The sequence below is a fragment of the Apium graveolens genome, chromosome 5 (assembly GCF_009905375.1).
Source record: "Apium graveolens cultivar Ventura chromosome 5, ASM990537v1, whole genome shotgun sequence".
NCBI classification, from domain to species: Eukaryota; Viridiplantae; Streptophyta; class Magnoliopsida; order Apiales; family Apiaceae; genus Apium; species Apium graveolens.
The window spans coordinates 203,490,168-203,512,630 of NC_133651.1; the positions used below are offsets into that span (position 1 = coordinate 203,490,168).

The 22,463-nt window shown below is 30.5% G+C and overlaps 3 protein-coding genes across 3 annotated transcripts; 1 reads left to right on the top strand and 2 right to left on the bottom strand.

Moving 5' to 3' along the window:
• The first annotated feature begins 3,128 nt into the window (after positions 1-3,128).
• On the top strand, positions 3,129-8,111 carry LOC141724711 (uncharacterized). The gene is made up of 12 exons (XM_074526944.1): positions 3,129-3,251; positions 3,803-4,046; positions 4,867-4,947; positions 5,053-5,148; positions 5,321-5,404; positions 5,484-5,553; positions 5,961-6,043; positions 6,826-6,905; positions 7,093-7,191; positions 7,272-7,380; positions 7,568-7,657; positions 7,772-8,111. The coding sequence occupies exons 2-12, from the start codon at positions 3,813-3,815 to the stop codon at positions 7,808-7,810; spliced, it is 1,065 nt and encodes a 354-aa protein (XP_074383045.1). The 5' UTR covers positions 3,129-3,251; positions 3,803-3,812; the 3' UTR covers positions 7,811-8,111.
• Positions 8,112-11,237: 3,126 nt separating this feature from the next.
• Positions 11,238-12,417, bottom strand: LOC141661552 (uncharacterized). Its single transcript, XM_074468562.1, has 2 exons — positions 11,801-12,417; positions 11,238-11,714 (listed from the first exon to the last, which is right to left on the bottom strand). Exons 1-2 carry the CDS (start codon positions 12,237-12,239, stop codon positions 11,653-11,655), a joined length of 501 nt encoding a protein of 166 aa, XP_074324663.1. The 5' UTR covers positions 12,240-12,417; the 3' UTR covers positions 11,238-11,652.
• A 3,424-nt stretch (positions 12,418-15,841) lies between these two features.
• Positions 15,842-17,659, bottom strand: LOC141660593 (uncharacterized). The gene is made up of 2 exons (XM_074467582.1): positions 17,149-17,659; positions 15,842-17,061 (listed from the first exon to the last, which is right to left on the bottom strand). Exons 1-2 carry the CDS (start codon positions 17,657-17,659, stop codon positions 15,842-15,844), a joined length of 1,731 nt encoding a protein of 576 aa, XP_074323683.1.
• Positions 17,660-22,463: the final 4,804 nt, after the last annotated feature.

Below are 22,463 nucleotides of genomic sequence, written 5' to 3' on the forward strand. Positions count from 1 at the left end.
GATAAAGCCTATATCATCATAGTAGATTAGGATATAAGGAAAGTAAAAATAAATGATCTCAGGGTTGCTATCTTACAAACTGGTGAAGATACAGTTGAACTGAAAAATGCTAAAAGGAGGATGGTCAATGAACTTGAATATGCTGAGAGAAGTCTGTTGAGGAACTATCTCAGAACAACTCCTGACATCAAAGAGATAAGAAATTGAATCCAAGTCAAAGATCTACAACTGCTTAAATTCTGAAGTGTATACAGACTGAAGCTGATATCAAACTTTAAGGATGGTAAAGCAAGCTGTAAGGACTGTAAGTTGTAGTTATCTAGTCAAATTCTCATGCATTTGTACTTAATGTTTTTGACATCATCAGATATCTGTTAAACTTGTATATTATGCTAATTTACAAGTTGGGGGAGATTGTTAGATATATTTGTGATGTCATGTCTAATGATGATTTGTGTTTAGTTTTCAGATCTTAACTAACAGGACAAATCAGAACTTAACTGGAAATCAGTACTTATACTGAAGTCAGAACTTAAGATATCAGAACTTAAGTTGTCAGAACTTAAGTTATAGAAGATATTTATCAGGAGATAATATCAGGACTTAAGGAGACTTTCAGATAAGGAAGGCGGCTGATTGAAAGGAAAGAAGATCGAGACTAAAACAAGAAGAGATATGCATGAAGAAGAATTCTATGAAGAATAGAATACTTGGAAGAAAAGATAACTAGTTGATATGTTTTAGATGCAGACTTATGTTCGATATCAATTAGAAGATTATCTTGTAACTGTGTGTCTATATAAACACAACATAGAGTTTACACTATATGTGTTATCTTAATCGAGAATATTATTCATTGTAACCCTAGCAGCTCTTGTGATATTTGTTCATCACTGAGAGAGGACGGTTCCATTGTAATACTATTTTATTAATAAGATTATTTTGTGTTTCATACTTGTTTTCTTAATTCGATTTGATTGTGCTAGACACTGTATTCAACCCCCTTCTACAGTGTGTGTGACCTAACATATTATTTTAAATTATTTTCAAGGCTCGATAATTATTATAAAATTATTTTGAAGCCAAATTTGGCCAACCGAACCCTGTTTATTGCTTTAAAATTGACCCAACGACCCGTTTTGACTCCGAAAAATATTTTAAAAATCATATTAAATACCCGAAAGACTGTTTATGACCCGAGACTTCCTTATAAATGAAATTTCATTGATTGTTTCACGTGCTATGTGTTATATGTGACTCGTTTGTTTGACTGTCGAACTACGTGATCAGTGTTGTTTTTAGCATAACTTTCAATTCGTCAGTCGGATTTTGGTAAAACGAAGGGTAGATAGAAGTGTATACCGAATAGAATCATACGAGTTGAGTATTTATAGATACTTATGATATGTGAGCAGAAGAGGCAAGGCATAGGAAAGGGATACAGATAGTCGAGGAGTAGGAGATTGTGATTGGAAATTGGTGAAGTATAGCAAGCTAGTACCAGGCAAGTGTTCTGAACCTTCTCGAGATATATTGTAGATAATTGATAGTCTTGTTTTATATTGCAAGTGCTTTGCAACACTGAACCCTAAATCTTGATTCCAGCTATTGATCTTTGAGCCGTAAACCTTATTCTTTCCGAACCATTGATTGTTGAATACCCGAATACGAACCACAGATATATGATACTACTCCACAAATACATACGAACTAAATACCGAACACTCAATCAGATTGCTTACATATTCATACCATTGTACCTTATGCTTTGAAAGACCAAATCCTTATAACCTTGAAACTTTAATCCTTTTGTTATCCAATTCTTTCATCACCCGATAGTCGTTCTTTGAAATTGCCATATTGTTTCTTTGTGAAGATTGAAACCATCTCATTATTGGACATCCAATGTTTCTTATGATTTTGTTTATTGCTTTACATTGTTTATTCTGTTATTATGTTAGAATTGGATTATTTTATAAAATTGTGGACCAGATTCGTGGTCAGACCAGATTGGTGTTCAAGTTAGGCCAATGTGTGCCTTGGATCCAGTAATTAGAGCATAGCTGTGTGCCTTGCTCGGGGTTAGTGCGTGACTGATCAGCAGTCTAACCTTAGTTTTTAAAATGAAAATATAATATCCAATTCTTAATTATTATTCATTGTTCACTTAATACCTTAACTCTTTTCACTTGATGATAATTATTCTCAGTCTTGTCAATGTGACTTGCTGAGCTAGTTAGCTCATTTGTGCGATGTTGTTTATGTTCTTTTCCAATTAAGAAGGAACCGGTTGGTAGCGAGGATCCCCAATCCAGTGCGAGAGCTAGGGGTCCAGGTTGATCGAGTTAAGTTAGCTGACAGCTTTTGAAATAGTTTAAGTTTATGAAGTTTGTAATAATGTTTATATTCAGTTTTAAGTTTGAATAGTTGAGATTTGGGCGTTTGTAATATAAGTGTGTGTGTTGCTTGTGTACATACTTTAACGTGTTGCGATCCGTGGTAGTTGGTAAGTAGGGTCACTGCATATCATTATTATCTTTATCATTATTATAAGCAGGTTATAAATAAGGTGTGTGTACCCCAAACTTCTGACCCTGGTTTGGAGGGCGCCACACTAACTATACCTGTTATGCATCATAATTGAGGTAATGTACATGTTATATTAATTAATAAAGCATTCAGATTGTTACTATGTTCTCATCTTATAATCGTCAATTACTTAACGTTGAAATCTTTGTAGCGAATATAATCCTGACATTGATGTGTGATTTTAATCAAGTAATAGGTTCTTGTACTTTTTTTTGAAAATGACGAATATATTTTTTGGTGAATCTTTATGTATTTTTATTTGTTTGTTAATATAATTAAGAGCTCATCGTCTCAGAATACGATATAACGAATTTTTTTCATTTATACAAAAGTTTACGTTTAATAAATTGTCGGATAACAAGTTTGCGTAGCGCGGGTAAAAATCCCTAATTTTAATAAATTATTATACATACTGCGATGAAGAAAAACTTAAAATGAATAATTAGTTAAAGCGAGAATTTTTTAAAAAAATGAGAGTAACAAAATAAAATAAATAACAAAAGAAGAAGAAGATTTATACAATTATAATAATACCCCTCGTTTGTGTATACGTGGGAGCATCAAGCTCATTATAGTTTTTATAAATAACAAAAGAAGAAGAAGATTTTTAGGGCTCCTCATACTAACCCTGTTGTCGGCCGCCGGAGTCAGTTTCTTCAAAGGTAATGCCTTTCTTTTGGTCGTCTATACGTATAATTATGTATGTATGTATGTATGTATGTATGTATGTATGTATGTATGTATGTGTTGTGCTGATATTTACAATTTTTGCATTGTTTAATCTCTCACTTTTTAAGCTTTAATTAGTCTTCATATTTATTAGTACAAGCTTTCAATTTGAATTTGTAGGCAAACCTCTACATTAGCCATATTATTTAGCAATTGTAATTTATATATATATTTGTGTTTTATGTATCTTTGCTGTTTGGTGCTTGCGGTGTTTTCTATAAATAATTATTGTTTTGTAGTGCTCTAGATTGATGAAAGAATATTTAATTTACTTGGTAAATAGCTGATTATATATTGGAGAGAACACTACTTGTGTTGAGTTTTTTTGAGCTTGAATGTAATTCTTAGGTCAAGTTTTTAGTGCTAGAAAAGGGGGGGGGGGGATTGCGGTTTTAGGACTTGAGCTTCTCCGTAACTGAGTTCACATACATTTTTCTTTCATATTCGGATAGTGTGATTTAACTCTCCGTCATTGATTGTCCAGAGGGATTAGGATGGGTTATAAGCAACGAAAGGGCAAAAATGATGACGGAGATGAAGATAATTATAAGAAGGATGAGAAGCCAAAGATGAGTACTGGGCATCAGCTGCTTCCCTCTATGATTAAAAACAAAGATAAGAGGTCAGCTGTTCATGCCAAAATTAAGGAACAGAAGAAACTCGAAAAGCGCAAAAAAGTCAAAGCTCGTGATGCTCTTGAGAAGAGAGCTCTAGAGCTCGGTGAAGAGGTTCGTTTCTTTTCCCTCCCTAGTTTTTTTATTCTTACAGATTATTTTAGATCGTAGCTAAAATATGGATGTTGATGTGAAATATCCATATATTGAAATTTGGTCCGGGTATTTAGGAACCAACCCAGTACACATAACTGAAAGCAGATATCTGCATAGAAATCATGACTGAACTGCATCAAAATATTGCTAGATATGTAAAAAGTTCTACCAAGAATCTTCTCGAGGAACAAAGAGGTTCGTTTCTTTTCCCTCCCTAGTTTTTTTATTCTTACAGATTATTTTAGATCGTAGCTAAAATATGGATGTTGATGTGAAATATCCATATATTGAAATTTGGTCCGGGTATTTAGGAACCAACCCAGTACACATAACTGAAAGCAGATATCCATTTGTTCCTCGAGAAGATTCTTGGTAGAACTTTTTACATATCTAGCAATATTTTGATGCAGTTCAGTCATGATTTCTATGCAGATAATATGAATGATACCTGATAATATGCAGTCTTAGTTGTAAAACCTGTTTGTATCAACATCTGGCCTGTCATTATTAACAATTTAATTTTCATATATAAGTATATATATTTGAGTCCTCAATTTCAGATTACTGGATTCAAACGTGTTTCTATTCTGTTCTGAAATTTGTGGTCCAAATCATTTGGTAGTAAACTCGATGGTGAACCAACCCAAACGTACCCATTATATCCTAGTTGAATTAATGAATCTACTTACAATTTGCAGTCTTCGTAAAAGGGACATCTATATCAGTAACTTCATTTAACAAAAAAATTGTAAATCTCAATTTTAATTGTTGGGTGCAGCTTTCTCCAAGGCCAGTTCCTCGCACAATTGAAAATACAAGAGAAGCGGATGAAACAATTTGCAAACCAGATGATGAAGAGGTATGCTACACATTTGATTCTTTCCCATCTTTCTCCTGACTCAATGTGTAACCTTGCTATGTCAAAGAATGGACTGTGACTTTTGTTATTTCTGATCATTTGCAGCTGTTTGCTGCTAATGATGTTGATGAGTTTAGTTCTGTGTTGAAGCAAGAACACGTTCCAAAGATATTGATCACCACCTGCCGTTTCAATTCAACTGTATGTTTTTTGTAATTCTTTTGTTTCATCTCCCTTTCATTTGACAGCTCTTTGTTCTCATTTTTTGTATATATGCTTGCATTCTTTGTGGATTGATATAGGTTTGGTGTGCTATGTATGTATGTTCTGTCTTCTTTGCTTGTCTTTTGTTTAAATGTTTTTATATGTGCAGAGGGGACCAGAATTAATATCTGATCTACTGTCTGTCATACCAAACGCTCATTACTACAAGAGAGGAACATATGACCTAAAAAAGGTGCTTCATATTTTCTGTTGTGTATCTTACAGTGGCATAATGTGATTTCTTTGCTAAATCTTGCACAACTATCTTTCAGATCGTTGAATATGCAAAAAAGAAGGATTTTACCTCTCTAATAGTTGTTCACACTAACCGCAGGGAACCAGGTTTGTATATGCAATTTGAATTATGAATTTGTTGATCCTTTTCTGCTCCTCGTACATTTTTCTAGCAAGCGGAAGTAATTTTTTGAATTTTGGAACTTTAGGAGTAAAGTTTATGCTAGTCTTCTGAGATGCAGTCAAATTTTGAGCTAGTTATGTTGCAAGTATTCATTTTTTCCCCACAATTGTAAATATTTTAAATTTTTTTAGCAGTTATTGTAGCTTTGTTTCTGATCAAACATATTAACTCTAGACTTGAGAAAATATTATATTAACTGTGGACTCCCTATGAGTACTAGCAAAAGTTAACTTGAGTGGTAAATTTGTGATGATTTTATTTCTCCTTATTTACAAGACAAAAGTACTGAACTTGAATTATTGTAAGTACTAACTTTATTGTCTGTGGTCAGATGCTCTCCTAGTAATTGGCTTGCCTGATGGGCCCACCGCACATTTCAAGCTAACAAAATTGGTCTTACGCAAGGATATTAAGGTATTATCTTTTTAGCCTGTAGACTACTTCTGGTATCCCTCAACCATTTGTTTTTTCCATGTCCTGCAAAGACTAGAAGACAATGCAAAGAATTCTTAGTTTATGTGTTGCTTACATGTTATGGTCTGTTTGATTTGTTTAGAGTTCCATTGTCTTTCAGTTCAAATAATTTTTGTTTCTAACTCACTATATGTGAGTTTTTTTGTTGTGCTCTCTCAATACGCATTTTTTATATCGTGGACTGTTGCTGTTATATGTAATTTTTTGTGCTTGATACTTTTTACCCTACCTGGTCCTTTCTTTTGTAGTATCACTAGCATAAGCCTTCTAATAAGATGTAGTCAGCTCGAATACGTCATAAGAAAAGATGTTTAAGTTTTAATATATGAATTTAATAACAAGAATTACAATAAACTTTGGTGAAATATCCACAAAAAAGTCCACTACCCCAAGGATTTCCTAACCGCAGTGGGGAGAAAAAGTATGGATCGCAACCTATATAGAAAGAGACTCGACTTAAGATTCATATAGTTGGATAATCCAATAATCAAGTCTAATATGATATGGGGTTTACATCATTATATAAGATAATACAATAATTAATCAAATAACATAATGGACTGGGCTTACTATAATAAGCTACATACTTAATAACTACTAGACCCCCCCCCCCTCTCTGTGTGTAAGTATGCATGACGCTCTGTGATTGACATTACAATTTGGCCAAAATCATTGATGACTTCAGACTTTTACTTGTAATGACCTCTGTTTATTGTTAGCAGAATCACGGAAATCCAACTAGTCACAAGCCTGAACTAGTATTAAACAACTTCACGACACAGTTGGGTCACCGCATTGGGAGGTAGCAACTCATTTTGTTTCAGTATTTTGACAAAAAGTATTGCAATTTTTCATAGTTATACCCCGTATCTTAATACCATTTTCTGATTTTTGACTGATATTTGCCTTTTGTAATGCACAAGGACTGAATGATGTCTCTCCAAATTGTATGTTGTGTCTTCTAACTATCAACTTATGTGTTTTTCTAGGCTAATACAGTCACTTTTTCCCCAAGACCCAAATTTCCGCGGTCGACGAGTTGTAACCTTCCACAATCAGAGAGACTTTATATTCTTCAGGCATCATCGGTGCGTGTCCTTGACAAAATGATAGTCAGCTTATATTTTATTTATATAATATCTGATTGTTTCCGTTTTATCACGTGAAGTTATATATTTGAAAACAAAGAAAATAAACAGACCGACTCAAAAACTACCAAGAACATGGACAGTAAGGTTGAGAGCGTCTCTAAGGACAGAGTAATAGCCAGGCTACAGGTATGACCACATTCTACCTAGGTTGTACACAGTGTTCATATGAAAAATGTACTAGATATAAACGATGTCACAGTTCTCTGCTGACTCGATAAAAGGAATCAGCATTATGCAATGAACTTTAATTTATTTATTTATTAATTTTTTTTTATATTCTAACAATATTCTTATGTATTCTCTCTACTTGCAGGAGTGTGGCCCTCGATTTACTTTGAAGTTGAAAAGTCTGCAGCATGGGACATTTGATACCAAAGGTGGAGAATATGAGTGGGTCCATAAGGTAATAGACTCTGCCTCTCAATAAATTATTTGATAGTAGCCTGTAAGTAAACATAATATTAAAATATATTTAGTCATCTTGTAAATGTTCTGTTTATTCTTTTGCTATAAACAGCCGGAAATGGATACAAGCAGAAGACGATTCTTCTTGTGATAAGCTTCAGGGTTGGATACTAGCAAGAAGATTAGAAGACCATCCTTTGTTTGTCCAAATGCATGCTTGTCCTTCCATCTGATTCAGAACATTACCTGATAGCTCTGTTTGTACTTTTTGGAATGAGGCGAATTGTATATGCTTCCAGTGATTTTATTACTATTAATTGTGTAGCAATACAATTGTCTGTCAGATCTATAATGCGAACAAGTCTCTTTTACTGTAATCGTTGAGAATATGAACAGGGTGAACCAAATATTTGCTCCTAGAAATCAATTTATGCGTGGAAGCTGATTTTCTATGCTTAGCATGATTGAACTATTCAACTTGCTCCTTGTACCATTTCTTGGTGCCTTTTTAATCAAAAAAGTAATTACAGACGCCCAAGTTTTAGGTGATGCTTATGTTTAATTTTTAGTCCAAAGTAAGACTTGATTTGTACTAAAAAGGTAATTACTTAATTCTGTAGCAATTTTTGAATAGTATTAGTTTATATTTTTACCCTTGTAAGGATTTTGTAACACAATTAGAAAATGGGGTTGGTTGTAAGAAGAGCGTATTGTTGTATCGGGATAGTCAACAACAAGAATCGGGTTTTCTCTTCTATTATATACTCCATCCGTCCCCTCAATTTTTTATATTATGCGACGGGAATTCGGCACGCACTTTAATACTTTTATTAAATATAGTTGTATAAATTTTTTAATTTTTTTTTCTTCTAAATAAAAATATGATGTTCAAACTTTTATAAAAAAAAAAAATTAAAAATAAATTATGGAAATATAGTTTTTGGTTACCTTAAAATGCATGTCAAGCATGTGAAAAAACTGTAAAGAAATGAGAGGTACGGAGATAGTATATATATAAAAACCGTAAAGAAATGAGAGGTACGGAGATAGTATATATATATATATATATATATATATATATATATATATATATATATATATAGGAGAACAAGATTAAAAAGTCTAATTAAAAAGACTAAAATACCTTAACTTTTAATATTTATATAATATATGTAGTTTATGAGAATCGAACTTGAGTTATTTTATTCAACTATACAATATTTTACTATCATATTGTCACATGTGTTTTTTATCATAGACATAATATGTAACTGTGTTAAATGAATATTTTATTTGATTTTAAAGGTACTTTCTTGAATTCCGCAAAACAAAGAATAGTTAGTTGAATATTTGTATAGTTAATTTTAAAGAATTGAATTCCAGATATAAAATTAGGCATAGTACATAAATAGATTATTATTATATTTATTAATCATTTTTTAGTTAAAAAATATATCTCATATATTTTTAACATTTAACATTTTTTATTATAAAAAGTAATTAAAATGTACATGTATAATTTTTTAAAAAAATATTGAAAATAGAATCGTTTATATATAAATAATCTATATTGGTATTATATATTTAGATAAGTTCGAATTATAATTAATTAATACATTTTAGAACTTGACCCATTTTTCAAAAAATACTCGAAATTTGACAACATGACCCGGCCGAAAAATATCGTCACATTCTACATTTAGTAAATTTAAATTATAAGTTCGGCGAGAATATCTTACCAATAATGTAAATTTTTTTAATATCTTATGTTAATATAAATTAATGTGTTTGAGGTCTTTATAGGATCAAGTCAACCAATTATTTATATTAAAATTACTAACTTTACTGGTAACACATTATTATTTTTGGGATTTGTCCCGATTTTAAAAGTATTTGAAATTTGAAATGAGATCTTACGAGATTTGTTAAAACTATGATGATATATTAAACTGATTTATTTTTCATTTTCACTTTAAAAAAACTAGCTTTTTAAAAAGAATTCTTTTAGATCAGCAATATGCATTGATCAAGATAATATTGTACAAATATTTTGTATTATTCAAATAAAATTAATATCTATATACTATGTTATAACATTTGATTCAATACATTTTATATTGTTTAAGGAAAAAAACATACATTGTTGAATAATTTAAAAAAATTAACCAGTTCAACTGATTTTTATAAAACTGTATCGAACTGAAAATTATTAATTTTAGGAGAATAGTATATAATGTTATCAAATTATTATATGAAAAAATATTAGAGTCTTAATGAAAAGACTTAAAAACAGTTTAAAAACGATACAATTACAATTTCTCTTTCGAATTCTTGAAAATAATCATGAATATCAATAATAAGTCTTAAAATATATAATTTATTTTTATGTTACAACCATGATTGATACCCGGTTGCGTAAAATTAGATATGGATTGTTTGTTAGTGATAATGTGAATACCATGTATAAATTATAGCAAGTTATTTATTACATAATTTTAATTTTTGAATGATTATAAATGCATATTATTTAAGTAAACAATTGTCTCACTAGATGTTAACAATGATTATACATGTACATAAATAAGATATTTAGCATATAAATAAAGAGATGTAACATACAATAATTTACATGCTAACACACGTACATATAACTTAATCTTAACAGTAGTGTAAATGAAAAACTAACATTTTTCCATACATACATACGTTTAATTTCAAAAATTAATATTTTTCATTAAAATCAACTTTAATATAAACAATAATATAAATTTTACATTATTGTCTATTATGATTGCAAGACATTCTGACTTCAGTTATGTAATTTTTATCTTTTTAAATTGAGTAAATTAATTGTAAGTTAGTAGTGAACTCATAATTTATTTAAATAAAATTCAAAATTTTTGGTCAACTCTATATTCAACATATATGTTAATTTTTAGTTTTTTGTTTGTAAACATACTAACGGCATTCTACAGATTAAGTTTAATCGTTTCGTTTTAAACGTACACTTGCTATCATGTTTATATTCATTCATTAAATATATATTAACGGGTAAGAAATATATAATTATCATATAATAATAGTTTAGGGAATATTCACTCCTCCTAGAAGTGAGAAACATTTGAAACTCCTAATATTATAGATGAGGACATGAAACTTGTTGAAGAGAAATTTTATTCCATTTTTTCAAAATTTGACTTAAGAGCCTATATAAAGATATTGTTGGAGTTATTCTAAGAATATTATAATTACATGATACATAAAAAAAACTCTAAAAAAATGACCCGTGCCTCGCACCGGTTATTATGCTAGTTAATGTTAAAACTAGGGGTGTACGCGGTTCGAATCATATCGATTTTGGGGTAAAAGTCAAACCAAAACGCGAAGAACGGTTTTAGAAAATTGTCATCCGCAACCACATTTACGGTTACGGTTAACCGCGTCAATTGCGGTTGCAAATTTACGGTTATTGCGGATCGTTTTGCGGTGCAACCACTTATTTTAATAATTTGCTAAAAAAATAAATTCTGAATAATAATAAATTCAAGTTTAAGTTACGCGATTAATTTACATTCAAAAATAAAATACAAACTAATGCTCTGTGTAGAGCGTGAATATTAACACATACAAAAATATGAAGGCGAGAGAAAAAAAAAAGATAAAAAAAATTATATGGTGATTACATATTCCATTTGATTGGTTATATATCTTATAATGATTGTAAATGAAAGTCTGATACGCTTCTCAAGGGGTTATCGATCCATGGATTTTAACCTTCGCCCATTGATAAAACCCAACCAAAACATATGCCGCCATATATACCCACAATGTCGTGGTGTGTGGAAAAAGGGGGGTGTGTGCCTAAATTGTACCCCAAATTGGGTTTGGTAAAAGTTGGTAATGTAGCCCCATGGCACTGAAGAAGCAGTGACTAAAGCATAAGATAACAACACTTGATCACAGGCGATTTTTTTGAAAAAACTAAGGGATCCCCTAGTCATGGATAATAGAGTGGATTAGGATGGAGGCCTCATCGCTTGCAGGAGCAGCATCATCTGTTCATTTTTTTTTAAAAAAAGAAGAAGAATAAATTTAACCAAAATGATCCCTCAATTAGGGTAATCAAGTATAATAGTAGTACCTGGCAGGGGTGTAGGCAAGTTGGATAAAATATTATCGATTACACCATTGCCATCTTTCTCCGGTTGGGTTTTCCCATCTTCCAAAAATTCATCACCAGCTTTCCCTGCTTGTTTTTCATGTGGAGATGAAACCATGTTGGAAATCATCTGCTTGTTGTCCTCTTCACTTTCCACCCTCGCCTTGTTCTCCTCTTGTTCTTTATCTCCAGGGCCGATTGTTTTGTCTTCCACATCATCATTTATCTCTTCCTTTCCCTGTTTCTCTTCTTCACCTTGGGTAAAGTTGGAAATGAACTGGTTGATAAATCCAACTGCACCCGACTTATTGTCTTCAACAACTTTGATATTCACTTCCTTTGCAGCACCTTCTTTCTCATCTTCATGTTCCCTTGAACTCAACACTTGTTGCTTCTCATTCTCTGTAATACTATCTTCCATATTCTTTTCAACTTTTCAAGCCCTTCACTGATTCACTCTTCTTCTATTTTATGCTCTATCTATAGTGTATCAGATGAACAACAGTATATCATAAATAAATACACGCTCCTACAAGTACAGTACTACAATATAGAGTTGAAATAAGTAAGGTATATAAATTGATGGACTTTTATTACTACTATAGTTTACTACTCCCACCGTTCCAAAATGATGTTCTTATATTGACTTTCGCTACTGTTCACGGTAAACGATTGACTACTAATTTATGTCTAATCTATAATATCAAATATAGTCATGAGCGATCTCGTTGGATTCATATTTATCAGTACTTTAATACAGTGAAATTTTTATATTTAATACTAAAACAAATTTTAAGATATTAATGATCAAAAGTGTGCATTGACAAACGTATCCAACACTGAGAGGAAAAGTTTTTAGGGACGGAAGAAATAGTAAAAAAGAAAAAGGGAAGACAAACGTCGGTTACGGGGAAGCATGCAATGTATTGGTTCCACGTATCTTATTCACATCAATTACATGGCCTAATGGCATGTACACACGTCGCATCGCTTTCTACGGACTCCGAGTATTGTATGGGCCAATCTAAGATAAAATTATGTTACTGAATCCGAGAAACCGCCGACGTCGGTTGGTTTCACGACTTACCAAGTTTTTAATATTTCTAAAATCGGTGGAAGCGCGGCTGGTTTGCTTGTGAAATCAATTATTCCATTCATCTCAAAAAGTAAGTTAATTTAATTTTTTCAAGTATTTTAAGATAAATAAAAAAACAGCTTTATAAATTATTTTTTTAATCTTATTTTTTTAAATAAAGGTATACATTAAATTTAATTTTAAAAAATAAATTATACTTAGATGAACTGAAAGAAGTAAGAGAAATTGATGCTCACAGACATCTTCCTCAAAGATTAGTGTTTAAGTACAAGGCAGGGAAATAGATCACATGACCTCTTCACAGGATTATTCAAGAAAGTCAACCTATTCTGATAAAAGTCTTCTCATTCTTCAATAAGAACTTTGGGTTCAATGTAAGAAACTGGGTCTAAAGAAGATAGAAGAGCTAAGGAGCAATAAAGCCAAAAATGTACTTCCAAAAACTCTATTAATTCCCTTCACAGGAAAGAGAGTGTATTTGAGGCTTTATTGGCTAACGCAATTCATGGATGATAAGGGAGTAGCAAACCGTATAAGGTAAATTAACCATAGAAATAAGAAAGTAAAGTTACGTACGCCAGGCAAGACAAACGATTGACAAGACAACAAAAGCAGATGAAGAAATTCTCAATAATGACCCAGATAATCGATTAATACATTATGAAGATCAAGCGTACCTCAATCATGTGAAAGATACCTGTCATGAAGATTCAAGATCGAAGAAATTCTAGATACAGATAAATTTTGAGCGTGTTCTTCAATGAATTGTTAGGATGTTCAACTCAAGTAAGTGTGTTATGGTAAATTGGACGCTCATGACTGAGCCAACGACGAAGGTTCCGTATGGAACATATAAATAGAAATAAAGAATTGGTGATCCAATTACGTCAAATCTTTTAAGAAGTAACACTTTAAAACCAAGTGAGTTTTTATAGAATATAATATTGGTTGAGACCATGTGTTGATTATCAAAAATTAAACAAGTTAACTAATGAAAGAAGCGTATATTTTCAAGGGTAGATGATTTGTTTGATCGGATGAAAGATGCGGTATAAGTTCTTAAATTATAATTTAATATGTATAATTTAAGTTCTTAAATTATAATTTAAATTATAATCTTTATAATATGAGTTTTTATACCCAAGTAGAGACGTGATCACGAGTGAGGGTCATGTGTATCAACTTTAATTCTAGTATTTTTATTTATTTTAATTGCTTTAAGCCATGAAATATAAATTTTTAATACAAAAATAAATCTATGAACCAACAATATATTAAAATAGTAATAAAACTATTATATTTAATTAAATTAAAATTATTTACTTAGAATATTTTAAATTAAAAATATGCAGTCGAGCACTTAACCAAACACATGATATTAGATATACTACCTGATTCCTGTATCACTCTTACCCGATTCCCACCAAATACCACGTCTTGAAACAATTGACCCCCGCTTACTCTAATTCTCAACTCACGCGACTTTCCCAAAATCACTTTCTAGGGTGTACTTTGAGTCAAATTTGTATTTATAAAAGTCGAGTTCAAGCTTTTCTTATTCGAGTCAAGTTATGTTTGAACTCGACTCGTAAAATAAACGAGTTGAGTTCGATCTGTTCGTGAGTTTTCGGGCTTATCGAGTTTTTGAGTTTTCGAGTTTTTTTAATGAGTTTTCGAACTTATCACATTTTAACGAGTTGTCTAGTTTACCGAGTTTTCAAGGCTATTAGGGTTATTTTCGAGTTTTCAAGTTTTGACATCGATTTCACAAAACTTATTTGATTATATTATTTTATTTTTAAGTCACACCTAAAAGTATTATTTCATTTAAAATAATTCAAAATAATACAATTAATGTTTTTGGTACTCTACTTTTCCAATCAACCAAACAATATTCTAATATTATCTATTCATACATATTTTACAAACACATTTTATCTTTATTAAGAACTAAACATCTTGAATAATTGACGATGATAAAAATAATAATAAATTGTAACATTTTATCATGGACAAATTTATTTTTTACTTATTCAAAATTGATGCCATGAATCAAGAATCATAAGAATTTAAAATTATATCTAATACGATGATTTGTCGGTAAGTGCAATCAAGGGTTACGACTTACAAGTTATATTTATAATCATCAACCGAACTTAATCGAATAACTGATCCATTGACCGGTCAAATGATTATTAATAGTAATAATTGAGATATCAGATACATTTTAATAATGCTAACAACATTCAATATATATCACTTTAATGATCTTATTTATTACAATTTTTTATTATAATTTATAATGTTAGTAGAATATTTGATTTTAAGTATGTAAAAATCTATCATACGAGTTATTGATCACAATAAAAATATGTAAGTATTATATTCTATACATAATTAACTCAAATGAGTTAGTGTGATTTTGATAGTTAAGTACAAAACAATAATTTGAGAAATTGCATACAAAGCAAAGAAACTAAAATTCAAATACGGAAGTTAGTACTACGAGTTGGAGTAAATAAATATATAATAACAAAATATTTTAAATTAATTATATTACCAAATATAACAAAAATATAATAATGCTCGTAAATATATAAAAAATTATCAAAGCAGTTTGTAAAATTAACTTTACTAGATAATTGGATCAGACATAAACTAGAAAACACACGTGTGTGTGTATATATATAAATTTAAAGAAACATAAAAAATAATTAATCTCGAGTTCGAGTTTTTTATCGAGTCTAAAAATGTGTTCAAATTCAAATAACGAGTTCGAGTTAAGTTGAGCCCATTTTACAGAGTAAAATTAAAAGTCGAGCTGGTTCACTTCGAATTACATTCCGGAAAACTATACTCCATACAGGGGCGGAATCAGGAATCTAACATGGGGGACCAAAATAAATAAAAGTAGAAAACATACCGATTTATTTGAGATGTGCATGCCTTTCTTTGATCAAATAAAAAGAATCAATGATCTCCTCGGCAGAAATGGTCTCCGTAATCTCCTTTTCAATATACACTATCAAATAATCCCTAAGAAATTCATCTTCCATTCGATTGCGAAGACTTGTTTTCACAATTTTCATAGCAGAAAAAGCTCGTTCAGATGTTGCAATAGATGCTGGAAGAGTCAAGACAAGCCTTAATAGTCTATCAACTAATGGATACATGTCAGCTTTCCCTGTGGTTACCAATCCATGACATAAATCACCAAGAGTAGACAGATTCTTCAAATCTGGATGAACCGGAACATCTAACCCATAATATTGTAGTTCACACTGTAGATGGATTTTTTCATCTCCCAAAAAATCTTCTGGATAAAACTTTTCAGCTAACTTGCAAATGTTCTCTATGTTGAAAGACCTGTAACCATCCCTAGGATTTAGTGATGCACTTAAAATGAGAAGCTCCGTCATTTGTTCACCGAATCTATTGTTTAGCTCCTGTAATTGTTGATTTATGGCAGCTGTAAAGATTTCTACTCGGTAATGATGTTCTATTGTCACCATTTGCTTTTGTTTTCCTTGTCGACGAAGAGATTTAAGCACATCAAAGTAGGGAGCATTCATATCTGGAATCAAGATAGTATGTCGTTCACAAAATGATCTCACATTTTCTAAGAGACTCTCCCAACCATCACTTCTCAATTTTTGAATCAACATCTTTGTAGTAGAAACCAGATGCATGGCATTTAAAATATATTGAGACTTTTGTTGTAATGCTCGACAAAGTTGATCAGTAATAGCCTTTATCTCCTTAACCACATGTAAAATAAATACAAATTCATAAGACATTAATATTTTAATAGCACTTAAAGCATCATCTCGTTGAGAAAAAGTTGTCACTTGAGCAACAACGTCAATTAAAATCGAGCGAGTAGCACCATACATTCTTATCAAACTACATATAGCAGTGAAATATGAACTCCATCTAGTATCTCCGGGACATTGTAATGTTCCAATTTGATTGAGACCTTTACCTATTTGAATCTCTTCTATTTCCTTTAAATGTTCAATTCCAGCAATTTGATTAGCTTGCAACTCATCATGCCGCTTAGAATAACTAGTAACCGCATTGATAATAAAGACCATATTTTGAAAGAAAGTGTGAATCTGAGGTTCTTCTCTTGTTGCAGCCACAAGTGCTAATTATAATTGATGTGCTAGACAATGAATGTAATATGTATAAGGACAATCTTTAAGAAACAAGGCTTGCAGCCCATTCCACTCACCACGCATATTACTGGCACCATCATATCCTTGACCTCTTATGTTCTGGACATTTAGATTATGATGAGACAAAATAGCACATATTTCAGTCTTTAAAGTTAAAGAAGTTGTATCTTTAACATGGACTAAATCCAAGAAACGCTCCCTCACAAAGCCGCTTTTATCAACGAACCTAACCACAATAGCCATTTGCTCCCTTTTAGAAATATCTCTAGATTCATCCACAATCAAACAATATTTTGCATCATCAATCTCATCACAAATTAAATCTTGCACTTTCCTAGCAAAAACATGTAAAAGTTCTTTTTGAATTTTTGGTGAAGTGTATTTGGCATTTTTGGGGGCTTTATCTAAAATTATTTCTTCTACTTGAGGATTGTAAGAAGCCAAAAGTTTTAACATCTCAAGAAAATTACCCTGATTCTTCGAGTTGCAGCTTTCATCATGTCCTCTGAATGCACAAGCTTGGAATGTCAACCATTTGATTGCATCTATCGATGTTTTAAGACACATTCGATTTCGTTTGATCTCTTCTGCACTTTATTTCTCCACCATCTTCTCCAAGTGACAAGGCTGATTTTTAAGATTATAATAACATTTAGCCGCAAAATTATGAGCTGAATTAGAACCATCTCCTTTCCCAACATGACATCTAAAAGCACAATCTTTTCCATTGTTTACTTTCCTCCAACTGTTAAACCCCTTGACAGTAAAAGTATTCGAGCCACACCTTCCTAATGGTTTTTTAGCAAAAAGAAAACAATAAAAACAATATGGTGCATCTTTTTCTGGGGAGTACTCTAACCAAAAAAATTTATCAAACCAACTCTTTTGAAATCGACGGGGATGATTTTCTGGACCAGAGAAGGGATAAATTTGCACAGGTTGATATGGGCCAAGATCAATGTATGCTCTCCTAATTAAATCTTTTTTTATTTGGATGATAAATCTCAATTTGTTTCCGCAAACCAGGATCACGTATTAACGAATTGAAATCAATAATTTCATCAGTGTTCTCAGAATAAATACCTTCATTAATAATCTCTGGATTTTGAGGATTTTGTTTAGAGTTTCTGTTAATCCCACCAAAAATCAGAGGCTCAACTCCATCTCCAGTGACTTCAATTGAGGCGGCAGAAGGTTCTTCATCTTCACAAGTAGTTGTTTGCTTCTTCTTGGGTTGAAAATAGGATGTAATCTCTTTTTTGTTACTCATATTTACGGATTAGATGCAAATGTAGAGTAGATAAAGAGAGATGATATTAGGGATTGTAATTTTGTAACTTGTATGTATAGTGTGTATTGGGGGTTTTGGGACCGGAGCAGAACAATTGAACAAGTATGTTCTGTTTTTAGACTTTAGTTTTAAGCATCTTTTTTTTTGTTTCAAATTGTACTATCTTTATCTTATATGTTTATTTATTAATTATTAAGATTAATGAACAAATTCCATGATTTCCATCTAATCAATATTATTTTGAATGAAATAATTAACAAAATCAATAAAATTTTGTATAATCATTCCTCAATTTCAATTTTTTTTTAAATCTAGGGGGACCAAAAAAATTTTTGATAGTAAATTTTAAAATTTTATATTAAAATTTTGGGGTTATTCCGCAGTTGGCGGGGACCGGGGCTCCCTTCGGTCCCACTAGTTCCTCCCCTGACTCCATGTTTGATCCTGGAAAACTGTACTCCATGTTTGACAGCCATATGAATAGAGCGTTTATGGGTTAAATCCCGGTTATAAATTTTCTGGATCGTTTGGCTGCAATTCTCAAAGCACATATTTACTTCAACATAGGGCGCTACTAGTTGAAAGTTTAGTAACGGGTCTTTTATACTTTCATCGTTCAGCCTTTTATCACCTGACCAACTCCAATTACTCTATGATTTATTTTATACTAACTTAAAATTATTGTGATGTACGGATTATTTTTAATATTAAATATTTTTTGAATTTAATTTATAGTAAAAATTTTAAATTCTGAAATTTATTTATTAGAAATTTTTGATAATATGATTTGATAATTATTTTATATATGCATATATATAATTTAGTGAAATTGTCCGCAAGGGTTGGCTCAGTTGGTTAAAGAGAGGAAAATTATCCTCTTGGTCACAGGTTCGAATCCAACGGGAGGAGAATTTAAGATTATGCCTCCTAAGTCAGAGCCTGTCGCTTAAATACGGTTTACCTTGGTTCACGTGGTTTACAGGCTCCCAGTGCGCACCCGAAGGGTAGCGGCTGCGGGTTACCTACGATAAAAAAAAATTAGTGAAATTTGTGTTTTTAAATAAATATCACTAATTGCAAGATTTAGTTTGTTGAAATTTATAGGCGTGTTTACAAAAGATAATTATTTTTTAAGTAAAAGATAAATTTTAGCTCACGTAAATGGTAAACGAATTATCTTTACATATGTATACCAAACAAATCTAACTAATTATATTCAAATTTATTTTGATTTGATTTGTTTAAACCCGGATCAATGATGAAAAATTTATGTATTTACAATAAGAAATTTATGTTAACCTGAATAAATGTACATATTATTTTATTTTAGCTTATATAGTTATTTTATTATTTTAATTTTTATTTATCATGAATCAATAGCATAATATTTTTAGCCCGGATGAATATCATGTATTGATTTATTTTAGACCGATGCAATTATACTGACTAAGAAATCATCTCTATTTTCATTTTATTAAAATAGTTTTAGATATTACAGAAATTGAAAAAACCCGTAATTATATAAACCCAAACATTTTGCATACGTATCAACCATCAAACTTTTAATATTTCGGCTATTAAGGTCGGATCCCAGTTATCCCATAATCCTAAACCTACATTATACCTAAAAACGAATTAGGTAGACTTTAATTTTATTTTAACACATATCAATAGTATAAAAATTACCTTTAGTTTGTATTTAATTTTAGTTTTAGCCTACATTAGTTTGTTTTAGTCTTAGACCCGTTATATCAACCATCTAATTATATTTAATTTATTTTTAATTTTATTTTAGCTCTGGTTAAATATTATTTTGTTTTAATCCGAATAGATAACATATTTTGTTTTATTCTGATGACATTATATCGACCAATGCATTACGTTGTAACCTGGTTTAATAAAATATATTTTAGTTAGATCAGTAGTCATTATTATATTGTTTTACCCCGAGGTAACAAATATTGGTTTTAGTATCAGACCGTTATGTCAACCAAATTCATATTTAGTTTTTTGTTTAATTTTATTTTAACCCTGAATGAATACTATTATGTTTTAGACCGAATTGATAATATGTATAATTTTATTTTAGTCTAATGGTATTATCTCTGCCAAACGAATTTGCTTTCAATTTATTTTGTTTTAGTTCGTTTATTTTTTTATTTTAGCCTGATGACACCATATCGACCAAACAAATTTGTTTTCAAATTTTTATCAGTTTTTATTATTTTAGTTTAATCCGAGGCTGCAAATACAACTAATTGTACGTAATTTATTTTTATCTTTGATTTTGGATTAGATCAACAATATAATTTTATTTAATAATATATATTATTTTGTTTAAATCAAAATCATTAGACATATTACAATTCTATTTGTATTTATATATTTTATATTATGAATAGTAATCTATTTATGAGAGTGTTTTATTTTGAATATTACTATAATTACAATGATTAGACCGACTACCAACCAATTTTTTTTTTCGTTTTTAATATAATAGTATGTATAGATATATAACCAAGTAAAAAAGTTTGAAACAATGGGTGCGTAGCTCAGTGATTATTTTGTTTGAGAGTCCGCGTGGATTACTTGTTCGAAGATTATAAAAACCTTTTGGGACACATAATTTAGGTAGACGTTTGTGATAGAAACAGAATTGTACTTAAATATGGTGACCATTAGTATTTGACTCCATTACTAATTTATACACGTAATGTTGTATATGTTTTAACATCAATCAAATTAATAAAGTAAGTTAACATCAATTTTAATATTAATATCATATTATATTAATAAGGGCAGTTAAGTAATTTTATCGAGTACCGACCGGCAGACTATCAAACTTTTAATGTTTCGTCTATTATAATATAGTATAGATTATTGAATGTACCTTTCATGTTTAGTTATATTAACTTTTTTAGGTGATGACTTATTTGAAATACTTGTAGTTTGCTTATTATGTAAATGGTTTTAAAAATTGTTTATTTATTTTGATATTATAATGTTATATATATTTATTTTACTTTATTATCCTGCTAAGGTTACATAAATGTTGTAATAGTAACTGTGAATTTACCAAAAGTACTATTTTAAAAAAAATTATTTGTGATTTTTCTAATTTCTGAAAATATTTGCACATGTACTGTTTTGTTCACAAAATATTTGTAAATATGGTTTTAAACATTTTGTTTGAATTCTGCAATTACTCTATGTTACATTTAGGTTGCAAATATGATTGCAAAGTTGTAGAACAAATTTTCACAAGTTTTTTCCAAAATCGAGTTACAAACATGACTGGAAATGTTGTATAACGGATTTTTTAAATTTATACTCTATTAATGGGTATAATTTGGTATACCATATTTTGGTTAATTTGGTTATTCCTCTTTAAAAATAAATAAATTAAAATAATATTACGAGAGACACATAAACAATACAACTCTAATATCCTAGCAAACTTTCATGCAGAGTCTTCAATTCAATTACAAATTTCTCTCTCGACCTCGACTCCATCGCTCGAGACTTTGTGCGATCAGAATCCTGCACTTCTTTAAGCAACTAGCATCGCAAATTCGACACAATCATCCCACCAAATTCAATCATATTTAATCCACTTGAGGTACACTTGCAAGCCGAGATATTTATCTATTTGGTTATTATACATGCTAATCAACTCAATTTATAGTTTCAATTAAAGTTTTAACATTTTATCAAGCCATTCCATGTCATTTATTTTGCTATAAATTAAGTTGTACTTTTCGGTGTGTGATAGATAAATATGTATCGTTGTTACTAAAATCCTAGGTGTTTGGTTCTGATTCATGATAAGTTCTTATTTTATAATGGTATTTATGCTATAGATTAAGATGGGGAAATAAATTCTCAGTTTATAGTTTAACCTAAGTGTGTGTTTATGATAATTTTTTATTTAATTAATGAGTTTGGCTAAAGTTTGGAATTTTTTAGTATGTGACATGTGTTGTATTCATAATAATGTTATTAAAAATAATGATTTGTGACAAATTAATACATAAGCTAGAGACTTTGTGTGGGTTGGATGAACAGAGAGGTCTTAGGGGG

Coding starts and splice junctions, on each gene's coding strand:
- LOC141660593 (XM_074467582.1), bottom strand. CDS start 17,659: ATGTGTCTTAAAACATCGATAGATGCAATCAAATGGTTGACATTCCAA. Junction 17,062..17,148: donor TGGTGCCAGTAATATGCGTG/GTGAGTGGAATG, acceptor AATTATAATTAG/CACTTGTGGCTGCAACAAGA.
- LOC141724711 (XM_074526944.1), top strand. CDS start 3,813: ATGGGTTATAAGCAACGAAAGGGCAAAAATGATGACGGAGATGAAGAT. Junction 4,047..4,866: donor CTCTAGAGCTCGGTGAAGAG/GTTCGTTTCTTT, acceptor TGTTGGGTGCAG/CTTTCTCCAAGGCCAGTTCC. Junction 5,149..5,320: donor CCTGCCGTTTCAATTCAACT/GTATGTTTTTTG, acceptor TTATATGTGCAG/AGGGGACCAGAATTAATATC.
- LOC141661552 (XM_074468562.1), bottom strand. CDS start 12,239: ATGGAAGATAGTATTACAGAGAATGAGAAGCAACAAGTGTTGAGTTCA. Junction 11,715..11,800: donor CTTGCCTACACCCCTGCCAG/GTACTACTATTA, acceptor AAAAATGAACAG/ATGATGCTGCTCCTGCAAGC.